The sequence below is a fragment of the Metopolophium dirhodum genome, chromosome 2, assembly GCF_019925205.1.
Source record: "Metopolophium dirhodum isolate CAU chromosome 2, ASM1992520v1, whole genome shotgun sequence".
Taxonomy (NCBI): Eukaryota; Metazoa; Arthropoda; class Insecta; order Hemiptera; family Aphididae; genus Metopolophium; species Metopolophium dirhodum.
Window position 1 is genome coordinate 7,400,645 of NC_083561.1, and position 20,357 is coordinate 7,421,001.

The 20,357-nt window shown below is 28.1% G+C and overlaps 2 protein-coding genes across 2 annotated transcripts; both read right to left on the bottom strand.

The window, feature by feature from the left end:
- Positions 1 to 335: 335 nt before the first annotated feature.
- On the bottom strand, positions 336 to 6,161 carry LOC132939538 (tRNA selenocysteine 1-associated protein 1-like). Its single transcript, XM_061006765.1, has 6 exons — positions 5,649 to 6,161; positions 5,395 to 5,583; positions 2,939 to 3,098; positions 2,653 to 2,818; positions 717 to 895; positions 336 to 550 (listed from the first exon to the last, which is right to left on the bottom strand). The coding sequence occupies exons 1-6, from the start codon at positions 5,874 to 5,876 to the stop codon at positions 429 to 431; spliced, it is 1,044 nt and encodes a 347-aa protein (XP_060862748.1). The 5' UTR covers positions 5,877 to 6,161; the 3' UTR covers positions 336 to 428.
- Positions 6,162 to 14,261: 8,100 nt separating this feature from the next.
- LOC132938283 (probable cytochrome P450 6a14) lies at positions 14,262 to 19,806 on the bottom strand. The gene is made up of 4 exons (XM_061005029.1): positions 18,827 to 19,806; positions 18,509 to 18,733; positions 15,663 to 15,914; positions 14,262 to 14,542 (listed from the first exon to the last, which is right to left on the bottom strand). The coding sequence occupies exons 1-4, from the start codon at positions 19,701 to 19,703 to the stop codon at positions 14,370 to 14,372; spliced, it is 1,527 nt and encodes a 508-aa protein (XP_060861012.1). The 5' UTR covers positions 19,704 to 19,806; the 3' UTR covers positions 14,262 to 14,369.
- Between the last annotated feature and the right edge of the window lie 551 nt (positions 19,807 to 20,357).

Here is a 20,357-nt window from a genome sequence, read left to right on the forward strand (position 1 = left end):
AATACGCCATACTGATGGGGTCTATGGGTTAATTAAATAAAAATATAATGAAAATAGATTTATAAAAATTATTTAAAAGGTTAGCACTAAAAATAAGGTACACAGATAAAACAAAAATGATTTATAGTTAATTAATCTAAATAAGAATTAAGGAATTAACAGTACATGCCACAATTTCTTACTAAAGGAAAAACTACATAAAATACAACAAATTTGTATCGAGATAATAAATTTAATTGTTAATACATTATAAGTAATTGAATAAGTGACAATTATATTTATACAACACTACAACAGTATTTTTTTGATTTCTTAAGTTAATTTCTCTTACTTATATAAAAAGAATAAAAAAAGATTATTTTAATATAATTATTATGTTATGTACATACAAGAAATGTGGATTCGAAGAAAACCTCAACAAAATATATTTAAATAACTTCTATAGTGTCGAGTGGTAGCCATTTAGAACTTTCAAGTGCATCCCATAAATTGTAATCTTGTGAGACCAGGTCTTTGTTTAATGCATCTATGTCAATTGACTTTTTGTAATCTGGACAATTTTAAAAATTTTATATTTAATATTTTAATTATTTTATATTTTAAATTTAAAATTTTATATTTTAGAAAACATAAATATTGTACTTATGTTTCTAAACAAAACTATTTTTAAAGTTAAAATCTATTCAGGTATATTTTTCTTAGACTTTATTACTTACCAACTAGAGTTAAATTGCCATTAGTTTTAACAGCTGGAGTTTGAATTGTTGGTTCTGGCTTAAGCACATATTTCTGACTTTGAGGTTGATTCCACATTGAGTATCGTTGCCAATAATTAGTTTCAAAATATTGTCCATAATCTTGACTAGCCTTGTATCCTTGAGAGTCATTTGAAGCACTAAAATAATAGATCAACAATTTTACTAAATTGTGGTTATACTACTGTAGTATTTTATACTATCCAATATCACAAAATTTTTTTTTTTTTATTTTAATATTTATTAGAATATAAACAATCTATACATGTAAGTACAATAAGCTTATGTGCTAAGAGAATACATGGCATGAAAAATTGAGTAAGAAGCCGCCCACTGACGACACTTAGCATAAATTATTTATATATTATATGTTTTGTTTTATTTTTATTTTTTTTTGCAATATGTTGAGATTAAAATGAATATATACATGTAATGAACATAGTATATTTAACATTTATAATTGTATTAGGTCACGACACCATTTCCTTTTTAGCCTGCGCCTTGGATTCCCTGGGAGGGTTAGAGAGGAGAGGTTTTTAATAAGAGGATTTTGGTGGGATATCACAAAATTAAAATTAAAATTGTAATAAAATTACATCTAATAAATATATTTATTTAATAACTTAACCTAATCTACAAAATAAAATATAATTAATATTAAATTATTAAACAACAAGTTCAATAAAAAATTAAAATTTTTTTTTAAATTTAATATTGTTTATTTTTTATTTGTTAATCAACTGATAATAGATACCTAATTATTTTTCATTTTAAAAAATATAATTAAATCACAATTACTTTAGTATCAGTAGAATATAAATTTTTTTAGGAGCAAAGGATTTAATATCAAAATTACTTATTGTACCTAATGTTCCTATTGCATAACATGTACCTAACTAGTTACCAATTCATTTTTTAATAAAATAAAAAATATTTAAAAGAACTAAAAATAATAATAATAGTATTTTTAATAACTTTAATCCTAATATAATAGTTATTTTAATTTTTTCTAAGGGGAAAATTATTTTTAAAAGGGAGGAGGGGAATATCTATTAATAATAAGGAGAAAAAGTCACAATAATTGTATAGTGTATACTGTAATAAAGCTTATAAGCTATAACTGTGGCAGTTGAAGCTAAAGATAAACACTTCCGTCTAACATTTGAGCTATCTGCGTATCTGAGATATAGTTATAGCTATATCCGTGATATAGTGATTATTATAATATTATAGTATGTTACCTATTAAATTATTAAATTGATACATGTGTAAATCATTCAACATTAATTAACTTTCCTTGATTGCCTTTGTGTAAGTTGAGGGCTTGGACATATGTTTTGTTTGGTTGGAGAGTTTTTGATGTAATTTACACACGGTCCAGTGAGAGAATGTTACTGGGCTGCAACCAAAACTCATCCATTTTTGCGCATTCACACCACTTTACCAGCTCAAACAACAGCCGCCGTGAGAGGAGGAATTACAACGGCGAGTAGATAATAGATTGAGAGAAATTTAGGCACGTAACTGTGGAGTCTATTCATTCGGATACGCGAAGAAGTGAAATCTCACCGGTTAGAGTATGGTTACTGTTGGTATAAAATTGGGTTCACTTTATAATGTTTCATAGAGTATCATATATATCATGTCAAAATACCAAATTTATGTTATTAGAATACAAAAAGGGCTAATCTCAATAGTTAATAGATTAGTAAAATACATACAACTTGATAACAAAGTGTGCAAGTAATTAATTTAGACATGCCTTTAAAGTGCTTATAGTTTCACAATAAAAAATTGAAAATTATTATTTGTGGTATTAGAATTGAATACTGTGTTGTTATACATTTAAAATGTATTGCAAAATTAATTAAAAAATAGCAAAAAAATTATATCTTACACAACAATATGACGTTCTGATTTTGGTATGACACTGCTAACCTTTATGGGTTTGGAACCAAGGCCTGGAAAACCATTCATATTATTAAGACAGTGTTTTTGCTCTTCTTCACTGCCAAAACGAATAAAACCATATCCTTTACTGTAACCAGCACTGTCCAAGACCACTGAAAAGTTAAAACAACATATTAAACTACCATTACCTATGTAAAAATAGGATTTATAAATACAATGTTTAATGATAGTAATCATATTATTTCAAATTAGCATTATTACTCTGTTATTACCTTTGGCTGTACATATAGATTGATAGCGACAAGCAAATGTTTTATATAACTGATAGTCATCTACATCTGAGCTAAGTTCACCTAACCACACAGAAAAATCTCTATCACTTGTAGTAATTTTTCCAGGATTGCCAGCATGATTGAGTTTAAATCTAACAGGCTGTAAACAATAATTATCCAAGATTATTTATGTAATTGTAAAATCTAAAAGCTTTATTTCAAAAAAACATCTAAGGATTTTATTAATTGTTTAAAAAAAAGTTATGTATGCTATTTAAAATTCAAATAATAATTACTCATATTTAATTCATCTTTAATAATATACATGATACAAAAATGTTTAGTACAATACATAATTATACCAGGTGATTCATTTAAGTTATCTACACTCATTATTTCAAAGTTTAAACTTATAGACATTTTTTTTTACATAATTTTATGTCATTTCAAAACAACATTTCTGAAAATAATATTTTTTATCATTTTTTCTTTTGAATGACAAAATACATATTTAATTTTATATTCCAAAGCAGAATATTATTTGGAGTAATTTAGTCTGATTAAAATCTTAATTAATTAAGACATAGCATGTCAAGTATTGATCATTTATTAGGCAATATTATTATGTTATTATAAGTTGGGCAGATAAAATAACATTAGCAGCAATTGTAACAAATTGTTTTTCTGTCAGAAGAATTAAAATATTATGCCATTTGAATAGCATAATATAACATAATATAAAAAAATAGAAGACGACTCATAATGGTAAAAGAAAATTTTGTAGTATACAATACAAAATAATAGAAGTAGGTCTCCCCAACAAAACTTAAAGAGTAAAGCAAATGCCAACAGACAACAAACCAATTCCTTGGATGCTGTAACACGTATAAGCAACTATTTACTTATTTTCATATATTTAGCCATGCTTATTTTAAAAGATTATACATATTATATTACATAAGTTTCCAAAATATCTGTCGTCGGTGTATAATTCGGATTTGTAACCCATAGACTTGTCTTTTTGATGCAATACTACAGTCAATATGCTATGGTAAAATCATATTAATTTTTAACAAGAAATTAGTTTATTGGTCGTGCATTTGTTTTATATACTTTATAATTTATGTTTTGTTAGGCAGACCTACTTATATTATTTTGTTTTCTAGATATAACGCAATTAACTTACGGTAATTGCAATAATAGAATTGAGTTTACTGGACAATTATATCGGTAGTCATTAGTCACGATAACTATTAAGCCTCATTACCAAAGAAGCTAGCTACCTCTACTGTAGAAATATTATTATTTTTGAGTGTCCTGTTGTCTTATGACATCAGTATGTAAATAAAAATATATTTTTATTTATTCTTCAAGAAATTACCCCCACTGAACAAGTTTGTGTCGGGTCCTGTGAGTTTGCAATTTGGTAATATTAACATATTATGTTATTGTTTGTGTTATATTTATAACTTTAATTGCATATACAGTGGCGTACACAGGATTTTTCAATGGGGAAGGGAGGGCTTGAAAATTAGTTACAATTTTATTTTTATTTTGTCCAGTCTAATAATTTCAGATGTTTATTTGAGGTATTTTAAAATGTTTGTAACTTCTCAACTTTTCTGGTAGAAAAAATGCTCTGATCATAAACTTTGATGCCCGATGTATGTTTTTGGAAGCAAATTGGATCTAGTTGGTACTTTTAGGAGGTAGAAATTGAAAATGCTCAGTGCTTTCTAAAATAATTGGAGAAAAAATATGAAAATTTATTAAAATTGTTTGGTAACCAGCTTGGATATACCGTCCTCTCACTTGGATTGTATTTGATTAATTAAATTTTTTTTTTCTATAAATGTCAATAAAAAATTATTTATTTGGTCAAAAAGCTTAAAAATGTAATAAGTGAGTTTTTATTATAGCTAAAATATTAACGATATTCAAATTTCGTCAAAACCACAGTTAATTTGTAGTTCAAAACTTTAAAATATTAAATGTGTATAGCTAAGGCTATAGACAATTTAATACAAGGTCTTTCATAAAAGTAGCTCATACTTTTACCGAAAAATTACAGATAATTTATGAAAATTGGTATGCAAATACATTGTTTTTTCAAAAATGAAAAGACATATGAAATTTACGTCTTGCTTACTATAGTTGACAGTTGAAACTTGATAAATGTTTTTTTTTTTTTTAAAGTAATAACAATACGGGCAATGTGGAGCTCCCTTTAGCCTGTTAGCCACCCCCCCCCCCCTTGCGGACGCCACTGCATGTACTATTATCTGACTATATCAATAAATGTGAAAATAAAACCATTGTTTTTGCTAGTTTTTCAATAGTAAAATTACCATAGCTAGATCTATAGTAAAATTCTTTAAAGGTCTATGAAAAATTACCATTAGACTTGGCTCAGCGACTAACAAACAAGATAACTAAAAACCAAGATTACAACTTACTGGATTAGTACCGGGTATATATTTTCCATTCAGTTTATGCATAACAGATACTGGATCATAGAAGTCAACAAATGCATAGCCAGCAGTTTCACCAGTGTTTTTATTGCGCATCAACTTAACATTTTTAGGATATTCTCCCATCTTTTGAAATGCACCAGTGATGAAACTCTCAGTCATATAAGGTTCCAGCTAAAATATTAATAGGTACTTCATAGTTAATGATTATAAATTACTAATTATTTCACAAAACATACACTTCCCATCCATATACTTGAAACATTTTGTCCAGGAGTTGATGCTTGTGGCTGTTGGACAGGCACGTTTGGGCTTATAAATGTTGCAGCTGTTTGCTGCGTTGGTGGTGGAGTGTTATAAGCTGGTTGTTGGTTATAATTATTATACATTTGATAGTAATTAGATGAATATTGCTGATATTGTTGATTGTATTGCGAATACTGAGGAGTGTAGTGATTTGTATACATTTTGATTAAAATTATACAAATAAAAGAACAGTAAGAAACTAATAAGATGAAAAATTATTTAGTTTGCAAATCCAAATACCAAGTATCCAACCGGCAACCACCATATTTTAATATTTGTGACATTATTCAATATTCACTATCATAATGTAGGTAATATGTAATATCGACCATGGCTAAATTAATTTTTTCATTTTAATGGATTTGTTGAGAAATTTTAAATTATATTAGTGATAACTGATAAGCACGAATTAAGATATCTTAATTCGTGCTGATAAGTGATAACCTGTATGTTTTCTTATTATATTATCTTTTACATTTCTATATAATATACCACGGACATCGGGAAGATGATCTTCTCTACATCGTACTATTATATGTTCGTGATATACATATACCTATATATAATATACTATATTTTATTATATTGTCATATTCTAGAAATTCGCTAGACTAAACCGCTTTAAATTTCCCCTCAAAATGTAAAGTGGTTTAGTTTTAAGAAATTCGCTAAACTAAACCGATTTAAAATAAGAAGCACCGGTTTACTTTTTCTTAGACCACCACAACTAGTACAGTTTAGAAAAAAAGACTAAAATCTAAAATTATAAATGTTTTTTTTTAACATGAAAAAAACAAAGTACATCGTGATAGCTCAGAGGGCGAGATTGCTGGAGGATATACTTACGTCCTACCATAGAATAATAGTCCTACACACTCATCTGGAAGTGGGGGCATATAAATTGAACAGAGTACACCAGGAGCGCCATTTCATTTTTAAATTAGGGCTGCCAAATTTTTTACTAGGCCACATTTTTCTACCACCAGGCCACAGTTATAACTAGGGCTGGGATTTATATGTAATAAAAAACCAAAAATATGTACATATATATGTAATTAAAATTGCCAAAATATGTAGTATAAAATAAAAAATATGTAGTATAAAATAAAAGTAAATAATGTTTTGATGTTGAGATATGTTGAGTTATCTGAAATTTTTGAGTAGTTGAAACACTTATATCACACGCATTGCAGTAAAGTACATTATTATCACTCGAAAAAGTTTCGTTAGGAAAATCACGGATAACATTTGAAATTTTAGTTGAAATAGATCGAGCTACTTTAGGCATTATATTTACTAATTTATTATTAAGTCTTTAGTTTTAAATTATAATTTATAACTCGAAATGCAAAGATGTTTTCACAACCACGCGAACACAAGAACTGATAGTCTGTTAGGTACTGTTGTAAATTCGTAAATATATTTTATCAAATAATTGTATAACATAAAGTATAATCTAACATCATTAAGGTATGGTTATCGAACAGAAACAGATAAGATAAACTAAAATCAAGTTATTAATATTATTTATTTTAACCTACTTATTTCCTATATGCATTATACACTTACAATTTTCTGAATACCGTTATCGAAATACTATTATAATATTACTAAACCACTGAAATTGTCAACATTTACGAAATATGTAAATAAAAACGAAAATTTTACAAAGTATGTAAAAATATGTATTTATGACGAAATATGTAAAAATATGTAAAATAAAATATGTCTTATTTTATTGCAAATCACGTGAAACGAATTTATCATTTGCAATAATTAATTTATCGTGTTTCACTAAAAATATGTATTTACATACAAATCCCAGCCCTAGTTATAACAATGAACATTGAAATGTAGCCATGTTGTAGTTATTTCTAACCTTACTATTAGGGATGAAAAATAATTAATATTTTAAGTGATAACACTGATAAAAGTATAATATTAATATACATTGTCTTTCTATATCTTTAATACCCAAGTATATCTATGTATATCCCTATATTTATAAAACATTTTCATCTTATATTAATTATTTCAATTAATTCAATTTAACTGATACATCGGGTACGGCGCCAGCATGAAATTAAGGCAGGCCAATATGATACGTCGAAAAATAGGCTGCCAATGTATACCCCAGTGTCGTATATTGCAGACAGTCGTCAAAATAATATTATTTAATATATATTATGTTATATAGGTGGGAATATTTCAAATTGTAAATTATTGACATAGGTCAGGCCAGCGAAGCAATATGTGCTGAGGCGACGATAATATTTTCTATATAACACGCGAGTCTTTTCGCGACCCGGGCGAATCTCGCCGTTCTCAACCACGAAGCCCAAAAACTCCACTTGACCCGTACCAAACTGGTACTTCGACGGCTTCAATGTCAATTTAGCGTCTCTAAGTCGATCTAACACTAGTTTTAGTTTTCTCAGCAAGTCAGGCCAATTACCGCGACCTTCGATTATTATATCGTCCAAGTAGTTCCGAACTATTTTGCCCTGGAGCGGCCCAAGAACTCGCTGCATCAATCGGGTGAACTCAGCCACTGCTCCGGAGAGACCAAGGTAAGCCAAGGTAAACCTACAAAGTAGGTAATACAAATCAATTAACTCCGTTATTATTATCTTTATTTTGAATTTGAAATATTCTTTAAATGTTGTTATTTTAATTATTAAAATAATAAACTTAACTCTTAAGCTTTAAAGTAAATATTGATTATGCTTATAAGTAAATAAGTTAAATTAAATTTTTTTTGGGGGGGAGGGAGCGCAAATTTTTATTTTGCCAAGAGCGCCGTTATTGATTGGCCCTTGGGTATAGAACATTTATTCGGCCTGCAGTGGTGAATGGTGATGTATAGATTCGAAAATTGGACGCTTCATAAGATACAACAGAATAACCTTTTAGTATTTGAAAAAAAAGTTTTGTGGTTGATTTTTGGCTCTTGCATAGATAGGAATATAGGAGAGTGGAGAATCACTATGGAAGTAATGTCTTTTTAGGTTAGGTTATGATATGCAAGCAGTATAATCAGGTGGGACATTTACCACCCCGCGTAGTACGTAATAGTGTATAATTCTGTACATTATAGACGTCATTATAGACGTATATTATAGGTACGTCTATGCCAGGGATGGCAAATAGGATTTTTTCTACGTGCCAATTTATGACATAATTAAAAAAAAATTTTTAGCCGTGCCATAATTATTTTTATTAACACAGCAAAATACAAATACAAAATATAAATGAAAAATTAATGATGTAGAAAATTATGTAAAAATGGAAATAATGTAAAAAAATATTAAATTATTATTGTTTATTAGAAATCTTTTGCTTCATATTGGTTGAAAGGTTTTTTATATCTGGTTGATATGATGTTGGTTGCAAGGCAATACATGCTTCCGAATCTTCCTCCGTTAATCTGTTCCTAGCCTTTGAATGTGTATATGATTTAATACCGAAAAGAGACTTTCGCAAGCATATGTTGAAGTAAAAATTGTTAACAATGAAATTGCCAATTTTTTGACAGAAGCAAAATTTTCTGGAATATTATTCCATACTTCTAATATTATGTTGTCAACACCGCAATCTGTTTCTTCGTTATGTATTCGTTATGAATTCGATGACGTTCCAATTCTTCGATACGCTCTCGCATATATTCACAAATTTGTTTGTCCAAATTGGATTAGTTTGTAAATCGATTAACTGCATTTCTAAATTGTCTAATTCCATCCAATTAAGATCGTAATCATCAAAATCTTGCACATCGAATAAATCGGGATAATTAATAATTTTTATTAATTTTTTAATTTTTTTAAAATCATGAAACCTTTGTGAAAACTGTATTTTAATCAGACCAACGATATTTGAAAATTCATTGGTAAAATCCCAATTGGTTTGTTCAAAAATTTCCACTTCACCTAACATTTTTTTCACTTTTAGGAAGTATAGAAATTTTCCAGATTTGACATCGTTAATAAACATATCTATTTTAATTTCAAAACCTTTTATTAACTAACATCAATTGTTTTCCCACGTCCTTGTAACTTTTTATTCAAAGTGTTCAAAATTTAATGTAATGTTAGATCTGTGAAAAACATCAATTTTGCTAGCCACTCTGTATTATAGAGTTCTTTAAATTCAGTCTTATTACCATGTAAAAATAGGCAAATTTCGTCCAAACAAAAAAATATTGAACATCCTGTAATTTTTGTTTTTTTTGCATGTGACATTTTGAATAAAAATTAATATAATAACGTAAAATTCGCACACGGTGTATTCTCTCAATACACGAACGAGAACTGAATACCTATATAATATTAACTTGTCCACACACTACTAGTAATCTAGTGTTCCGCTCACTATATTACAACATATAAATTATATTTTATAAAAATAAAAATAAGATATCTGAGCCGTCATAGTTCTGTACTAAATACTATTAAATAAAAAAAAAGATAAGATAACAATACGTCGTTATGAAATATATATTATTAATATAAATATATATGGACAAATGAAAGTTTTTCGAGTGCCATCGAAAATCTCACGCGTGCCACTTATTTGCCATCCCTGGTCTATGCTATGCGCCAACAGGCGTATCGCACCAATAAATTGAAACCGATAGTAACCATTTATACACAACAATTTTCATCGTAAATCTCAAAATCCCTCTAAGAGCACCTCCCCGGGTTGGATCTACCGGTCTAATTGTGAATCTAAATCATCCCGGGAACCATTCAATCACACACAAAATCAGTGTTTGAAAAGAACGTCGTTCATGAACGCACGCGTTAACGTTCATATAATATAGTGAACGATACGTGAACGTCACTCGTTTTTTGCATATAGAACGTGAACGTGAACGACATTTATATTTTTAATGAATTTTATCGATTTTTAAGACTTTCAATAAAATTACCATTTAATAAATATTATGTGAATAAAATATATTAATTAATTATAATATTATAATAATAATATTTTTATTTTTCCCATTATAATTCCTATAATATTTGTTTGATTGTAAAATATATAAATTAAATACGTGAAATTCCAGTGTCCCCGGCTAGACATACAAGAACAATAATATTATGATTTCCACGAATTTGTAATAATCTAATAGGTTTATCATAATAACTAATAAGTACCCTAGTATCCACTTAAGTTTATCACTAGGAAATCCTTATCAAAATATAACTCTAATAACGAGTCAGATATTAAAAATGAATTCAGATACTTTATAAATTGTATTTAAATTTTTTGGTTGAGTCGTATATTTTTATGGGTTTTTAATTTTTATATTGACTGCAGGCTATCGATTCATAAAAAAAAAATTAAATGAACAACCCAATGAACGCGTTTGTTTTTTAAAAGAACGTGAACAAGTTTATTTTTTTAGTGAACGTTATTCCGAACACTGCAAAAAATTAACCATTAAGTGTACGCGTGAAAACTGAAAATGCGTTGGTTACGGTAACTGTATAAACGCAATGTACCTACTTTATTTGTAATTAATTAGTACAGGTATACAATATATTATACCTGCGGTAGATTGCGGACACAGCGAGGTGAGAAATAAAATATAGCCTATATTAGTACAGCTTTGTATATAGTTGAAAAAAAATGTGTATACTGCAGTGTACCTAAAATAGTATTGAAGTCATAGTTGATCATCCCAGATTTTTAGGAGTATTTAATATTTAAATATTAATATGTTTTGGGGGATTATTTTATTTTATTTTTAGGGACAAACCGGCGTAATTGTACCTAGCTCTGTGAAATAATTTGCATAAATATAACCGGCAACCAAAGGCAACCATTAATAAACAAAAATGGTGGATAAGTGGATGTCGCTCTGCTTTACAGTAGGTTACAAGTGGGTCACTGTAATGGATGGTGTTAAATTTGAATTCAATGATATAATATCATTATAAAAGAAAAACGATTCTGATTTCATAGGAGCCTAAGTATACTAGATAATTATATAGTGAGTATATTTGATGATATTATTGTGAATAAAGTAATTTATATATAACCTATTTACGTGGAGCCTTGTTTTACATTTTCAATCCTTAGCCATAAAAGTTAAACATTTTATACATTTTTAACTAAAAAATAATTAATAAATTATAAATTTGAACTTTAAATGCTTATAAAAAAAAATTGTGCCTATGTATTTTTAATATTTTTTAACTGCAATTGTAACATTATATCAGGAGCCTTGCATTAAATTTTCACGCTTTCTAATACATCAAATACAATTTTATTGATATTTATAAAAAAAAAAACTAAAAAAATTGAAAAACGACCAAGTCCGTAAACAGTTCAAAAAGAGTCAAATTATTTTCAAAATTTTATGGTGTATAGAAAATGCTAATATAAACATTCAGTCATAATGTCATGTCCCTACTGTCATTTGTTTTAAAGTTACACCAAAAACCAAAATCGATTTTGCGTAAAAATTCCCGTTTTTCCTTAATTTTTCTTTTCTTTTTCACGTCGCTTGTGAAAACTACTGGGAAATTTTTACTTTTGACCCCCCCAAAGTACCAACTAGATTCACTTTCCTATCAGAAAAGTTACCATTGAAGAAAATCCAAGCACTTTTACTGTTTTACCTTTATCAAAAAAAAAGTCTACAAGAAACTTAAATTAAAATGTTATGAGCGTCTGAAATTTATATTTTTACAACATTTGATATTCACTCGATATTTCATGTAACGATTTTCTTATTTTGTTGTAATTAAAAAACGAATGACTGAAGATACTTGAAAATTTCACTGAATGTTTATATTAGCATTTTCTATACACTATAAAATTTTGAAAATAATTTGACTCTTTTTGAACTGTTTACGGACTTGGTCGTTTTTCAATTTTTTTAGTTTTTTTTTCTATAAATATCAATAAAATTGTATTTGATGTGTTAGAAAGTGTGAAAATTTAATGCAAGGCTCCTGATATAATGTTACAATTGCAGTTAAAAAATATTAAAAATACATAGGCACAATTTTTTTTTATAAGCATTTAAAGTTCAAATGTTGACAACATTTATCAAATTTATAATTTATTAATTATTTTGTACTCAAAAATGTATAAAATGTTTAACTTTTATGGTTAAGAATTGAAAATTTAAAACAAGGCTCCTCGTAAATAGGTTATATATAAATTACTTTATTCACAATAATATCATCAAATATACTTATTTCATAGGCTCCTATGAAATCAGAATCGTTTTTCTTTTACAATGATAGTATATCATTGAATTCAAATTTAACACCATCCATTACAGTGACCCACTTGTAACCTACTGTATAGCACAGCAACATCCACTTATCCATCTTTTTAGTTATAAGGTCTTTGGGTAAAAAAAGTTTAGAGCAAATAAACCTTAAAATCCGTTTGTTTGTAAAAGGCACTGCTGAGTACCAAGCTACTTTATTATTATCATACAATTTGAATAGCGTAACATTTGTATGACTTTCACAACTTTCACATCCGTAATTGAACATTTACGAATTTGTGGCATTTTGCAAGTCGTTGATGACACGGTAATACAAGTATGAAGTAAATAAGTAATCTGTAAATTGTAATAATACAACGTATCTCGATTTTGGTGTATTGTTAATGAGAGGTTTTTTATTTTTTAACCGATTTATTTCAACATCAATCGATTATTTAATATTATCTTAGCTCATGGTAAGATGTAGAAAAGATCCCCAACAAAAACATAACAGTGAAAAAAGGCCAAGTTCCAAACTCCCTCCCAAAAAAGTCGGCCTATCAAAGTAGTGAAATCTACATTGAGGCCAAGTCTGCTATTTTTTAATTCATAACTTCAATGCTCTCCTACATTAAAGAGCAACACTTCTCTTTTATTTGTATTGTTTAACACTTCTGAATGAAGAATAAACTAGACTTGGCCGCAATGTAGATACCACTACTTACTATGATTCACTGTCTTTTTTGAGAAGAAATCTAAACCTTTTACTTTTTTCTGAATCTTCTCTCTCCATCACCCTCGTAAGTCATAAGTGAGCACATTCTATATTGATGTTTTATTCCTCATTCAGAAACTGACCAAGTGTTAAACAATACAAATACAAGAGAAGTGTTGTTATTATTTATTTTTTATTTTTTATTTATTTTTTTATACGTTGTAGATTTTCTCTTGTAAGACCGTTTGGGTTTCTGTTGAGGAGCTGAGAAATTGGACTCTTGAGCGTTGTCAATACCAGGCAAAGAACCTAACCCAAGTACGGTCTTTTATTTTTCGTCGTCGAGACTTTTTAGATGGAATGTCTGTTAAGTCTGGCCTATACAAAGTTCTTAGACGGTTATATTCAACAATGACACTATTCTTGGCTTTCACCTGCAGGGATCAAAATTAATTAAGTGAACTCCCTGGAGGCTCGTCACCCTGGAGAGGGCCACGTACGCTTGACCACACGAGAAAGTTGAGTTGCCAACATCTAACAAAGCATTTGGTAAACTTAATCCCTGACTCTTATTTGGATGGTAATAGCATAAGGTATTCTGTATTTGTATGAGTATATTATATTTTGTATTTGAATAAAATAAATGTACGAAAACATGATTATGTTTTATAAATATAAATATATATATATATAAGTCAACTAGTAATTGAATTATTCAGAGAGTGGATTTAGTTTTAACAAAACTTTTTCATCTTTCGGAATCACTACCACGGATAATTTACTAAACTGCATAGGGATCTCGGTCTTCTCACACGGTTCCACTTCGAATTTGGATAAAATTTCAACTAAAGCTAATTTCATTTCCATCTCAGCAAAACGTTTTCCTGTATCAAAAAAAATTAAATTTCAACAAATGTATGTATAATTATTAATTACTAATTATAGTTACATGACAAATAACAATAAAGATATTATTACGACTATCAGACACAACTGCTGATAAACTGATACAAGTACTTTAACTTTTGAAGATAGTCTTTAGTAAATATTTAGAAATGTTGGCACTTTGGCAGTAATTTTCCAAAAAAAAAATCAAGAAAACCCAATTAAGTATATGAAAGGAAAAGAGCCACACATTGATGACACTTTATAATTTTGGAAATTTAAATTCAGAAAAATGACATTACATTCTATTACATAACATAAACATCAATAAGATACAAAAAAATACATGTAATTCGCGCCAAAATTAGTAGGATATATATAAGCATTAAAGATGTAAAAATAAAAATATCATTTATACAAATATACCTACCAATATTAATATTTTATATATTTCAAAATATTAAAAATCGACAATAATCCATAATAATATATAATATTATATAATTGTAAAAATCTAAATCGGCTCCACATATATAATAAACTCCATTAGGAATTGGGTATACTAATTATTTTTGTAAAATTAACTGTAGGTACCTATACTACGGTATACCTATAGCTTATACGGGATTGCTTACTAGTTAGTAGTTACTATGTATAGGTACTATACTGACAATATAATATTATATTATAATGTAAATACTATTATATAGGTATCTGTTATTTTGGCATTTTTGTACAATTTGGTGAATTTTTTTCTGATCTCGTTATATAGTGTTTGTGTCTTGCACTGAAAAAAATTTTATATTCCTCCTCATAAACGGTATAAGGTAGATAAAAAGTTTTTTGATTATCACCTGATATATATACTAACTACCATCTGAGAATTTAAAATTACAAATAATTATAGAATATTAAATTTTTTCAAAGATAATTCTAATAGGGTTGTTTACACGGTATCATATCGTACACTTATAGAGTACCTATACTCTATAAAAAATCTACTGAAGAGAGTACCTATAGTCTATATAGGCGCGCCGTATATTTCCTTATTAGATACCCTTATAAACCATATATACCCGTTTATCGGCCCCCCCCTAATAAACCACTGTATATACATACCAATACAAATCCTGGGTCCATCGCCAAATGGAAGATACACGCCATTAGGTCGCATTGCCTTTTCTTCGGTGGAAAATCTTTCAGGATTGAATACTTCGGGATCACTAAAATATCTAGGATCAAAATGTAGTGAAAAAGTGGGAATTAAAATTCTCTGCCCCTTCTCAATTATTAATGAATCGTTTGGTACATGATAGGTTTTTGTAGCTACTCTGAACAGAGCAAACAGTAAAGGATGTTTTCTGAGTGTTTCTGAAAGCATTTAGTAATTTTTAGTATTTTTATAGTAATTTAATATCAATATCTTCAAACAATCTTTAAAATTAAAAAATACCTTACTGAATAATATCAGTGGACATTGTGGATCTGTGGCTTGGTGCAAAAACAATGAACCAATATCAAAAAGTATTTATACTTTTTAAAAATAACATAAATTACTAGTACCCATGACCAATTACTCAAATTCAATTTGCCAATCCTGTATCTGTTGTTGGCCACACAAGTTCAGATACAGCCATAAAATGGCTCTTATTCAAACTAATGGAAACTACTAAAACAATTAATTTAGCACGCCAAATAATCTTAAATGTCCCAAAAGTGAAGTTCTCCCTTCTTGCACCAATTCACAGATATATTAAATAAACTTGTAAAACTTAAATATATTTTTATAAATCAATAACTCTGATTGGAGCAACCAAATAGTATTGACTGTATAATGATATGCATTTTTATTTAGTATACACCTATCGTGGTATAATTATACCTATTAGAAAAAATGCTGATTTTCATCTTTGTGGGTGATTTCTGATAGAAAGTTGGACCTAATCAGTAAGTGGGAAAGTGGTAGGTACTTTGTTTCAAAAATCTCAGTATCTTTACAAATAATTTAGAAAAAACAAAAAAAAAGTTTTTTTTTTTTTATGTAACTCAAAAACAGTTAACTATAAATACTTTAATTTTACGCCAAATGTTTAACTTATAATTTGTTTAGAAATGGTATAACTTTCAAAACAATTTTTGATCTATTTATAATTTATTAAGCTTAGGTTAGATTGACATTTTTGATTTTTTTCTAGTTTTTTTTCTATAAATATCGATAAAAATATTAGGAATATAATCCAAATATTCTAGTAAGTACAGTTTTTTTAATGTAATATAATATGAAAAAATAGATGCTAAATAGCCTTTTGTATTTCACGATGGTCTAAACTCTCAAAATCTGTTTTTGATTTTTTCAAAATTCGAAAAAATACATTTTGTAGAGTTGTTTATTTAAAATACGAGAGAAATAACAATTTAGAAATCGATTGAATTTTGAATGAATGAAAGCAACTTATATATTTTAAAAAAACAGCATAATATTATTAATATATTGCTGTACAATTGTATGTTTTTCATTTGTTCACACTTTAATAACCAATGCTAATCCAATAAGTACCTATAATAAAGAACACACTATAGTATATATACTCAACTAATTTTTTTTTTATTTTTTTTATTACTATGGTAAAAGGGTGGTACTATTGCCTATTAGGTACATTAAAAATTACATTAGAATATCAAATTTTCAAATTAGAGCTACTGACTTTCCAAATAATTAATATAGGAAGGTACCTACTGTAGGTGTTTAATATAATTACAATGAAATTTTCAAAACATTTAAATTAGTTGTATATGTTATATCCTATAGTTTATACCGTAATATTACTAAAAATTAAATAATAAATTCTATACTTATTATTAATTAATAGCATTATGTTATTAGTGAGATTTTTTTTTTAGACTTTTTCATTTAGGAATTAGCTGATATTGTAACGAAAAATAATGGTTTTAGTTATTTTGTTGTGGCTTAAAAATATTATTCGTGGGTATTTAAAACCTTTTATATATGTATTATTAAATTTCATACACACAATGACATTTTTAAATGTAGTGTTTTTGGTAAAAAGTAATTCAACCTACTGTACCTATTACTAATGGTAAAATAAATTACTTTACTTAATATTAATATAATATCATAAAATAAATATAATTTGTGTATCCTATATAGATTTCACAGGTATTCGTACATTTACCGTAACGGTAACGGTAACATAATATTATCTATAGTCTATACTATAAAAGCGAAATAGAAATCTTTGTCACAGGTTTCATTTACGTGCTAAGTGTATGTTATATATATATATATATATGTGAAAATGGAATCTTTTTGGTTTCTGAAACTACTCATCCGATTTTCTTGATTTTTTTTTAATGAAAGAGTATATCTCGGACCTGGCTATACTGCTATAGGCTTAATTTCAAATTAATTTTGTAAATACCCACTGGTGTGTCGTCCGCGATACGACGTAGTCGGATCGCCTACCTGACTGGTTTATTTATATTTTAACAGAAATATAACAAATCTTATGGGTGACTGCACGAGCAACAGCCCCACTATTTGCAAACAACTATCCACGGGGGCAGAGCACGCGGGACACAGCTAGTATATTATATTTTAATATTTATACTATATATTATTTACTATAATTACTATAACTATAATTTATATTAGTATAAAAATGTATAGGTAGATTTATGCCTCATTATATAAAATTATCTTGGTGGCACAGTGGAATGGTTCACCCAATACTCAATCTCTATAACTCGTACGGTTTCCTTAAATTAATTAACATATAGCTAAAATAATTTCATTAATATTACCTTATCTGTTGTAAAATAACGAAAGTGCCTAAGCGCCCTAAGCTACCAAAATAAATTGAGAATATATATTAATTTATGGTTGTTTTTGCATAGTCTTATATCATAAAAAATACATTAATTATATGTAAACAATTATTTATTACCTGCTATAACCATATCTAAATAAACGAGATTATTCAAAAAATCATTATCAATTACTCCATTGTGTTTAGATTTTGTCAATTTTATTTCTTTGCGTACTCGGTCTTGAATGTCTTTTTTCAATGCAAGTTCATACAAACAATAAGCAAGAGAAGTTGATGTAGTATCGAACCCAGCAGCAAAAAAACCAAAAGCATTTGATAAAATTTGAGATTCCGTTAATATTTCTAAAAAAAATTAAATATTATGATAGGTACCATGGTACCATGGTACCATTAAATATTATAGGTAGTTATTTTAAATTTAAAAAAAAAATTTACCATCTTGAGATGAATTTTTATTGTCTTGATGTGCTTGAATTAAAGCATGAACAATATCATTCCTCACTACATTATTTTTTTCTCTGTACATCATTGTTTCTTTAAATACTGATCCGAAAAACTCAGTTGAGGCTTTTGGGAAAAAAGGAAGTCTTACAATTTTCAGAATAGCCGGTGAAATCATCACACATATCTCTCTTATAAAATAAAATATAGATGGTGCGAATGAGTTTTTTCCATATTTACGAAATAAAGAAGAATCATCGCTTGCTACATTTAACGTCAGTCCAAAAGCACAACTACCGATAACATCAGTTGAATATTTTCCCAAAACATCTCGTACATCAATTTCGTTGGGATTTTTCTTTAGCTCAGAAAAAATATTAACCATCATATCTTGGCCACACTTTTCGATTTGACTATACATCTGTTTAAGTTTTCCCGATGTGAACGCTGGAGTCAATTTAGTTCTAAGTTTTTTCCATAGAGGGTTTTTCATTAGAAACAATACTTCTGACGTGGGTTCGGCTTTAAAATCCACGTAAATACCACGATCGGAAAAATACGAAAAGTCCTTAATCAGTATGTTGTTGATCATTTCAGGATCGCGGATCATTAAGTACGGTGTCCGCATCTGAAACATACCTCCGTACTTGAATCCAGCAAGCTCGTAATAAATGTTCCTGTACGTTTCCATTGGATTCTCTATGCCCAATGCTACTTTCAAGTAGTTGCCAAACAGAGGAATTGGACGGACGTAAGGTACATTGAGTTTTTTCCATACATTGAATGTCGAAGTACAATAGTAATAGATAATTGAGAATAATACTGTGACCAGTATGATAAAGTCCATCCAAAAGTTGGCAAAAATTAACATCGTTCAGATTTTAATTTTTTTACTGGTATGAATGAAAATACTAAACAGAGATCAACTACAGCGTATACTTGAATACAATTTAAGCAATGACTATCATAAAGTCTTGCGTTTCCATCTTTTATATAGCCATATAGATTATAGGTACCAAACAAACACTTGAAACTCATATTTTATGATTAAATTATACGTATTGAAATGCCTTCGCTGGTTGGTTCTTTCCTCAAGACACTCAAGCTACTACGTATATTATAATTTTATCAAAAACATCATTTATGCTTATTGTACTTTTTTTATGTATAGATTGTATAAACTCTAGATTAAAAAAAAATATATATTATACGCAGTGTTCTGAAGTGAATACTATATTATAATATATTGTACTGTATGTAAGTATCAGTTATAAGTTGTTTGATAAAATTTACGATAGGTATACTGGTATACATATTTTTTAGTTAATAGATAACTACGAGATACCTACGTCAATCAAACTTATTTTTAATCACCAACAAGCTTGAGTATTCAATTTAGGTTTAGATATATTTACTTAACCATGGTTCATCAGTAAAAATAAATCATCGGATACGATGATGCACGTCCAAATATAACGTCCCTTGGTCATTGCATCACGCGTGAACGGCTGGACCGATTTCGCTA

What these genes read in the sequence shown, in the direction of transcription:
- LOC132939538 (XM_061006765.1), bottom strand. Translation starts at nt 5,876, where the DNA reads ATGTATACAAATCACTACACTCCTCAGTATTCGCAATACAATCAACAA. An exon ending in TCAGAACGTCATATTGTTGT is followed by an intron (nt 896 to 2,652) that starts GTAAGATATAAT and finishes CTATTATTTTAG; the next exon opens with TGCTTCAAATGACTCTCAAG. An exon ending in TGGCAATTTAACTCTAGTTG is followed by an intron (nt 551 to 716) that starts GTAAGTAATAAA and finishes AAAATTGTCCAG; the next exon opens with ATTACAAAAAGTCAATTGAC.
- LOC132938283 (XM_061005029.1), bottom strand. Translation starts at nt 19,703, where the DNA reads ATGTTAATTTTTGCCAACTTTTGGATGGACTTTATCATACTGGTCACA. An exon ending in TTTAGATATGGTTATAGCAG is followed by an intron (nt 15,915 to 18,508) that starts GTAATAAATAAT and finishes AAATGCTTTCAG; the next exon opens with AAACACTCAGAAAACATCCT. An exon ending in TGGACCCAGGATTTGTATTG is followed by an intron (nt 14,543 to 15,662) that starts GTATGTATATAC and finishes TTTTTGATACAG; the next exon opens with GAAAACGTTTTGCTGAGATG.